The sequence below is a fragment of the Otolemur garnettii genome, unplaced genomic scaffold, assembly GCF_000181295.1.
Source record: "Otolemur garnettii isolate 467f Iridium unplaced genomic scaffold, OtoGar3 scaffold00005, whole genome shotgun sequence".
Taxonomy (NCBI): Eukaryota; Metazoa; Chordata; class Mammalia; order Primates; family Galagidae; genus Otolemur; species Otolemur garnettii.
The window spans coordinates 42,113,452-42,122,607 of record NW_003852400.1 but is presented as its reverse complement, the minus strand read 5'-3'; the positions used below and the strand labels follow the sequence as shown (position 1 = coordinate 42,122,607).

The 9,156-nt window shown below is 42.8% G+C and overlaps 1 protein-coding gene across 1 annotated transcript; it reads left to right on the top strand.

The window, feature by feature from the left end:
• Positions 1–698: 698 nt before the first annotated feature.
• GZMA (granzyme A) lies at positions 699–8,586 on the top strand. Its single transcript, XM_003782772.3, has 5 exons — positions 699–800; positions 3,169–3,316; positions 5,067–5,208; positions 5,388–5,654; positions 8,364–8,586. The coding sequence occupies exons 1-5, from the start codon at positions 701–703 to the stop codon at positions 8,523–8,525; spliced, it is 819 nt and encodes a 272-aa protein (XP_003782820.2). The 5' UTR covers positions 699–700; the 3' UTR covers positions 8,526–8,586.
• The last annotated feature ends 570 nt before the right edge of the window (positions 8,587–9,156 follow it).

Genomic DNA, 9,156 nt, shown 5'->3' with positions numbered 1-9,156 from the left:
TTCTTCTCAGTATATACAAAAGAAGGAAGAAAGGGAAAGAGGGAGGAAAGGCAGGGGTGGAAGGAGACACTCAGAGATAACTTCAGTATCTAAAGCTGTAAACTGGACAATCCAAGGGCTACCCTGCCATCCCCTGTCCCCACACCTGCTGCAGACTCCAAGCAGGCACACAGAAGCCCATCCTCCATGAGGAGGGGAAGGAAAATCGAAGCCGGACCTTACATGTAAATAAGTCTCCCTCCGGTCCTACATTTCCATGTTGCCATTAATTCTTATATAACCCAGTAAGACAGCTGGAAAGAGATTTGATTCATGATGAATTTTTAGGGCATTTTATAAAGATCTAATGTAAGTCTCCAAGAGCTTCCCATCAAGGACACTACAAATAATATTACTGACGATGAAAAAGTCTTTGAAAGCTTAGCTGAGACCTTTAACCATCTCCCCTGGGGTACTCTGCTCTGCTGGCAACCACCAGGTCCTCTCACCTCTACCCACCCTGAGAGTTCCAGTGCTGACCCCCCTCATGCCCTCTGGCAATGAGCCATCTGTCACTGTTCTCATTGACTTGTATTTGGTTTCCTAATGCTAAAACTTTGAAATTCGAACGAGAAAAAAAAAGAGAGAGAGAGAAAGGAAACCACATCCTTTGAGTCTCAGTATATAGGTGGGGGCAGTCAAGACCTGAGCACAGGTTTCCATGTTGATTGATGTGGGGACTCCAGCCACAATGAGGAACTCCTGTGTGTTTCTGGCATCCTCTCTCTCCATCATCAGTTTTCTACTGCTCATTCCTGAAGGTAAGACTGATTCTCGTCATTTCCACTGTAACTATGAAGCAAAAGGGAGCAGACTTTCAGTGACCATCTGGAAATAATACCTTCCTACACTGAAAGAAGTTTTTTTTTCTCCCCCAAGCCTTGAAATGTTTAGCATTCTTTCCTGGATTCTAAAGATTTTCTTATTTTAAAACGAAGAAGATCCCCTTTTCATCTTATAATTTCTTCACGAAAGATAACAGAACCCCCGATGCTTATAGCTGCCAATTTGTAGTTTGAAATTGCCAAAAAGCACAATATAAAAATGAGCAAACTAATACATGAAACACTACTGAGTCAGTAAAACAAATAGTACCTTTCAGGAAAAGAATAGTGATGCCATCATCACACTGGCCTTTCTCACTGTAAACGCACAGGCAGTTAAGAGCAATCTGAAATAGACACGAAAAAGGAACCAGGAATTAATGACATTTTTGTAATTATTTCTCTAGGCTCAGGTCTCCTTAGAACACCTTAGGAATCTGGGCAAGCCCCCATATCCACTCTTCAGGAATGTTTTGATATTTTTTATTAAGCTACTTCTTTGGTCTACTAAACAGCAACCAATATTCCTGCTTTTGTGTGTTTCTTATGTATGGGTTGAAATGTTATAAAGTTCATGGCATTGTCACTAGAAGGGGAACAACCCCTGGGAGCTCTAGACTCTCCTTGAAGAATCTACTAGAAAGCAAGGATTACTCTGGGCCTGGGCAATGTGGAGGCAGCGTGGTTTCTCCCCAGGGTCCATCAGCTTCTGGCCGTTGGGAGGAGCAGGCAGGGGCTTAGGTAATAACCTGTCTTACCAGGAACTCCCAAAGAAGTTCTCTGGTTTATCTCCTACCTAAAAGTGGAAAGAAATTATAAACTAACAAGGCTGTTAAGACATTTGGAACAAAGCATAGGCATGTTGTAAGCATGGCATTGTATTACTGTATTCAGGAATGTTAACGCTTCCCTAACAGTGACAACAGAGCAGATACAAAAGCCAACCGGATCATTTCTTGCTCTGCTCCACTTTGTTTCCTGTGTTCAGAGAGAGCAGTGAGGGCCCAGAAAGGGCACGGCCCAGAAAGGGCAGGCTTGATGCTCTGAGCCAGTGGTCTCAGCTTCCTACAGGTTCTAAGAATCTAGGGGGCTTTTAATGCTCCAGCCTCAGAAATTCTGATTTAACTCTTGGTAAGGGCCAGGACTTTCTAGTTATTAGAAACTTTCCGCCTAGTCTAAACCCTACCCGAGACCCTTGGCTGTGTGGTCATGCACAGGACATGTGGACTGATTTCTGAGGCTGGTCTTTGTGGGCGCCATACAGACAGAGAAAGAACTCAGCAAAAGGGAGTGTTTTATTGAGTTTATAAATTCTGGAGTCCAGAGAGCCCCAAAATGCATCTTTGTAATCTATCTATGAGTGACTCATCCTAGGCAAAATCGGGATGTGAGTGAAGTTGCAGTCTATAAATGACTTACCTTTTTATTTCTAGAGCCTAGAATTTCCCCCTCCCAACTCCCTTTCTTCTGAAAAGCAGAAACCTTGTAGTCCCTCTCTTCCCCTTGCCCACATCCTCATCAAATCTTATGAAAGTCTTCTGTGTCTGTCATTTATACCTTTCTGTGAATTTGGCCATGAGTTAGCCCTCATGAGAAAAGAGAGGCGCTGTGCCCTGATTAAGAAAACGTGCATCTCAGCTGATGGTCAGGACAAATCCCTATTTTAGGAGAATTCAAGAACATCTGGTGCAGAAATGGGGTGCTGAGAGTGTATCACAAAGACACAAGGTGTGGTTTGCCTTCTGTTTTGTTCTTCTCGCTCTCTATCAATGGGTCTCCCAGCCTATCACGAAGGAGATGTTACTAAAGGTAGCATTCCGACTCCTAGAACTCTCTTCTTTCCTCCTTTCCCCTACCTTATTGCAAAAGACCTTGGATTAAACCATTTGGTTAGGGCTGGAGAAGGACCAGGAGCCTGAAGTGTGACAGACATTCTTTTCTCAATTTATGAGTGAAAACAATGCAGTTTAATAACCAAAGGCGTCACAATAACCAAAGGACTTGGGGATAGGGAGACAGCTAAAAGGTGTTAATATCAGCTTGCAAATCACGATTTTGCAAGGGCTTGGAGTGAAAAGGAATGGCCATTGGCATGGCTTCTCAGAGAAGCCAGACCTTCTCAGAGTCCAGCAGGAATAGGATCGCCCTTCAGATGTCTGAATGCTGGCATGCAGTAAAAAGAGGGGGAAATGCTCTCATCTGGCTTCCTCGCCAAGCACAGAAAAGCCTGGCTGGTCTCAGAAACATGGCTTTATAGAGAGCTTTGGGGTGGGCACCAATCTGACTTGCTTTCTCTATTAAACAGATGCCTGTGTGAAAATTATTGGAGGACAGGAAGTAACTCCTCATTCAAGACCCTACATGGTGCTACTTAATAATCTTAGGGATAAAGGCATCTGTGCCGGTGCTTTGATTGCAAAAGACTGGGTGTTGACTGCAGCTCACTGTGGACTGTAAGTACTCAGATTTTTAAGAAACCTTTGGGAAAATATCCTAATTTGGAGAAGCATTAATAGAAAGTATAGGCCCCGCTAAAACCACGGGAGGCTCCTATGTATTTTTACATCACTTAAATCTGTAGGCACTTGCTTTAGCCAAAAAGAACGTTAAGCTCAGGGTGGTGTCTGTGGCTCAGTGGGTAGGGTGTCAGCCCCATACACCGAGGGTGGTGAGTGCAAACCCAGCCTCAGCCAAACTGCAACAATAAAAAATAAAAATAAATAAACTAAGTTAAAAAAAGGAAAGTTAAGCTCAGACTTGCCACCAAGAATCAGGCCGATGAGGAAGCAGCATCCAAAGCCCTCCCTGCGGGTGCCCACCAGAGCCAGTGGGCACGAGTGCTGCAGAGCTTTGCTTCTGGTCATGACTGCATGACCGGACGGAATTAGCCACAGCATGGAAGGGCAAACTTTCGGTGGAGGCCCGAGTGCAACTGTCAAGTAGAGAAAGCTAGTTTCCAATGCCTTCCTCAGCCCTTAGTGAGCTCCCCTCGCGCCTGCAGCGAGCTCTTGACTCCTGTTGTCCTTCAGTCTTGATTTTTTTCTCCACTCCCTACATCAAGTCTCTGAACCTGAGTTTTCCAGTAGTAATAGCCACTTAGCTACATGTAGCTATGTACATTTCAATTAAAGTAGGATCAAATTTCAAATTTACTCCCTCAGTCACATAAGGCTCATTTTAAGCCCTCAGTAGCCACAGGTGGTGAGTGGCTACCAGACTGGATAGCAATATTGATAGACTATTTCACCATCAAAGTGTGCTCTACTGGAAAGCACTGCTCTAATGTCTTTTTTAAATGAATTTATTTATTTTTATTGATATATAACAGTTGGATATATTTGGGGGTTACATGTGATATTTTGTCTTAAGTGAGACTGATCTCAGTTGGTGTCATGGGGATAAAAGGTGTGAATATCTGGTTGGTGCAGTTTATGCTAGATTGTGAATAGTGATACCCTTAGTCATTAGTGCGTCAGAGAGTATTTTGATTTTTTTAATCAAAATGAACCTTCAGCATGGAGTAAGATTCCTGAACCCCTCCTTCAGGCTACCATCCCCCCAATATACACATATTCAACACCACGCAAATTGGGTCCTCCACTGAGCAATCTGTTTTGGAAATTTTTCCTACTTAAAATGAGTTTGATTTCTCCTACAAAGATCCCTTCAGCGCATTACCTTACAACTATCTGCTGCTTTTGCTTCTGTCTCTGAACTACTGAGACCTTTGTTTTCTAGTGAGTCTCTGTCACAGCTAAACAAGGCAGGCTAGGGGCTGGTGTGTGGGCAGGGAGGGGCAAGTTTCTGGAGTAAAGCTCAAGACATGGGCTTTGCTGCCATTAATTCTCTCCTTTGTTTTTCAATGAACCTAGTTTGGCTTTTTTTTGCAGTTTTTGGCAGTTTTTTGAACCCGCCACCTCCAGCATATGGGGTCAGCACCTTACTCCTTTGAGCCACAGGCACTGCCCCCTAGTTTAGCTTTTTACTAAAAAAAAAAAAAAAATCATGGAGATGATGATGATAATGACAATGAATTTATAAACACCTTTTATTTTTTTAAACCTTTTCCTTCTGAGCCACAAAGAAGTATCTGTATTTCTATGGGACGATGAAAAAATGACACAATGAAACTGATAGATGCGTAGTATGCTCAGCTCCTAATTAATGAATGAACCCAGTAAATAGTGTTTTGTCTGTTCGCAGGCACAGGAGTTCCCGGATCATTCTCGGGGCTCACTCAATAGAAAAGAATGAGCCAGAAAAACAGATAATGTCGGTTAAGAAAGAGTATCGCTACCCATGCTATGACCCAGACACACATGAGGGTGATCTTCAACTTTTACAGGTATGCACCCTTGATTATCTTCTTAAAAGTCATAGAACCTCCTGTAATCTGGCCACCTATATGAAAACCTTTCCTCAGTGTCCCTATCACAGAGGGACCCTGAAGGTTGGGCTAGAATTTAAATTAAAATGTTACTATCTATCTCATCCTATTAATTCTTTATGTTTTTCTTCCAATAGCTGAAGAAACAAGCAACACTTAACAAAAATGTGAATATCCTTCCTCTACCTAAGGGAGATGATGTGAACCCAGGAACCACGTGTCGAGTTGCTGGGTGGGGAAAGTATCACAATAAGTCACCTAAATCTGATATTCTGAGAGAAGTCAATGTCACCATCATAGACAGAAAAATCTGCAACGATGCAAAGCATTATAATTTCAATCCTGTGATTGGACAGAATATGCTTTGTGCTGGCAGCCTAAAAGGTGGAAAAGATACGTGCGATGTAAGTAAAATAAGATCCCACATTTTAGCTGCTGGGGTACATCATGCCCCTGCCAAAAACACAGTGCCATCTTTGTCTTATCATGGCGCTGGCTTCTGCAGGATTTTAGTCCTTTTCAAAAGAGGGTGATAAAACCCCAGTCGAATAACTGAATGTGCTCAGCTCAAGTGAGTCATTAATCAAAAATGAGAAGTTCATTGCTGGTTATGTGGGTTGGCCTACTATCTCTTCTCAATTTTGTATCAAAAACTACTGCAAAGCAATGTTTTTCTCATTTTTTGTATTAACATAACAAAGATTCAAACTTGAAGATATACAGACTCAGGAGAGCTGAAGTCAAGCAAGGGTCCACAAGGCCTTTGATACACTTTCCCCACCTCGGCATGCCTGCTCTTCTGGCTGAGGACCTCAGGCCAGACCCCAAAGCTTCTTGGATTTCAGCTTAATCACCAGTAAAAACCTTCCAAAGCTGACTCACACTAGAAAGTGTGTAAGCCTGCATCCCAGAGTATCCAGAGAAGGGGGGGACAAGGCTCTGCTTAAAGGCAAAAGTAGAAGAAACACTTTAGAGGTTTATTTTCATGTTACAGATTTTTAACCTTGTCATTTCTCATTTTTCCTAAAGCACCTATAGAGTATTAACCTGAAAGGAGGAGGCCGCAGTGCACATGGTCTGGGAGTTATTAGACATTGAAAGATCCAAAGTTCTCTGTCCTCCCCTGAAGCCTTATCTTACCTTCAGGACCAAAGCTAGCCAAATCCCAGGAAAAGATGACATTTGTCTTTAGTACCCTTCCACATTCTCTTCTTTGCCTTCTTCACCCATTCCCTCCCCTGCCCACCACTCTGGATACCCAGGAAGGCAGAACCTTCATGCTTTCGGAAGCCACATGCAACATGCGGAGGCCACAGCAACATCCCAAGATGCCAGTCACCTCCCCCCAGCCAGCCCACCACTGAAGCTTGGCAATCCTTCCCTGTCCTCTCCACAGCCCTGGAATTACTATTGGTGAATTAAACCTAAAGGACTAATTCTTCAAATGCCAGGCACTGTAACAGGCAGGAGAAATATGCCTGTCCCAGGAGGATTCCAGGTTCTCATGAGGAACTGGGGGAGTAGAATATGAGGCAACTGGGACTCCAATGTAGCTGCACTCCAATGTAGTTGGACTCCAATGTAGCAAAATTTATTTAAAGTAAAGAAAAAAGTGTAATTTTTATTTAGAGTAAAGCCGAGATAAGCATAGACTTCCAGGAGAGTGGAAAGGGCCCCCCTTGTGAGCGAGAGGACATGCCATAGAAAGGCAATGTACCAAAATGAGCACTTTCACCCCTATTCCTCCTACATTCATCTCTAAGGATTCCCAATGATCCCCCTTAGGACTTCAGGCATGCTGTTCTGGTTTCACTGGTTGTGCATTACCTCAGTTGTCACATAAATCCAATTTTCTTCACTTTGTATTACTTTTTTTTTTTTTTTTTTTTTGGCTGGGGCTGGATTTGAACCTACCACCTCTGGCATATGGGGCCAGCGCCCTACTCATTTGAGCCACAGGTGCCACCCTTCGCTTTGTATCAGTAATTATTAACTGTTACTTTACTAGTGGTGGTGTGGTGGGCTTGCTGAGTCTTGCAGTGTTTGCAGCATTGTGGTATACATTGTTCTGTGACAGGGCTCCTACCTTTGTTTTATTGGGGATGATTCATGAGCTAGAGGTCAGGTATCCCAGGGTCAAAGTTGTATTTTGCAGGAATAGCACATTCTCGGTTAACTAGGTCACCCTCCCAGAAAAACACAAACAAAAAAAATCCTCATTTTGCTTCAGGGCCCTTTCCAACTTTCTTATCCAGAAGGCCATAATTCTCTCCCAACTCTCTGCAGCCCCTTTAACCTCCTTCCATCCTTAGTGAGTCCCAATGAAGGAGGAGATCCCCTTGAACTTGTCAAGTGGGTTCTTGGCTTTACACAGGAAAGAATTCAAGTCAACTAGCAACAGAAAGTTTGGTGAGAAACAGATAACAGACAGAGTCATGGGCCTTTCCCAAACAGGAGGCAGTGGTTAACATTTTTAAATGTTCAAAAATTTATGGCCAAGCCTTAAAGATTAATCATAAACTGCTGTCACAGAAAGGTAAGTATAAACAGTTTGTAAGGCATTTGGCTTAGTTATCCACCCATCTTCAGTGGTCCCAGGCCAGTGACATGCTGGTGACTTCCTCACTCAAGGTGTTTAGGTTCTGGTATCAGTCAAAATGGTACACTTGGGCTCTCTCAGTCTTTTTCTGCCTTATCTCTACATTAATTTCACACACATACGTTCATAAGCCCAACTTTTGCATGAAAGGGATTGCTTTGGTTTTGTTTCTCTAGAAAGACAATTATCTACTGGAGAGATCAGGAAACATCATTTTTAGTATTACCTCAATATGCCATCTGCATTTGACTATTTTACCCCTTCTGTTACTAAGCATTTTGAGAAGGGGACAAACGAGAAGGCTTCCTTTCTGAAAGCAGAGCCATCAGTCTCAAAATTAGCAGACAACATAAACAATACAAATTTCACTGGTTCATAAACCAAGTGAGCCAATTCAAAAGTATTAAAATATTTCCAAACAGTTTTATTTTTTAAGGGCTGATCAATAGAGTGAAGTTTGGTCTTCCATTTAGCTCAACATTGACCCCTCCCCCACCCTCTCTTTTTTCCCCAGGGAGATTCTGGAAGCCCTCTGGTATGTGAAGGACATCTCCGAGGCATCACTTCCTTTGGCATTCAAGGGAGATGTGGAGTCCCTCAGGGACCTGGAGTCTATATTCTTCTCTCAAAAAAGTACCTCACCTGGATAAAAAGGACTATGAAGGGGGCACTTTAGATAACTGCATTTTGTTTCATTTGCTGTCACTTCTTAATCTTTTCACAAATAAAAGAGTTTTGTATGAATGCACTTATTTTCCCCCTGTAACTTTTATAAGCAGATCGATCTCCTCTTGGGAAATGAAGCAGAGTCATATTGCAACCCTGTGGATAAAGCAAGGGGGCCATGGGGGGCCAATGTCACCAGTGTCACCTATGTGTCAAATGACATGGGAATTCTTCCCACATTATTTATTTCATTACAGTGGGACCCAGCGGGAGTGACTCTAAGATCACATCTGTATAATAGCAAATACAATCAAGGGCTGAAACAGCCAGTTGGGGGCATTTGGATTAAAAGGAAATGTCAATCCTTCAAAGGCCATTGTTCCACAGCAACACTTGCTATTCATGCAATCACTTGAGTCTATGGGACAAATAGAAATAAGAAATACTTTACGGTATTTTCCAAAAGCAAGTAAGAAGTAGAAATTAAAATTCTAGGGGATAAGGCAAGCAGACAGCCATCAGAATGGGAGAAGATTTTCGCAGGTTATGTCTCCGACAAAGGTTTAATAACCAGAATCCATAGAGAACTTAAACGTATTAGCAAGAAGAAAACGAGTGATCCCATCTCAGGGTGGGCAAGG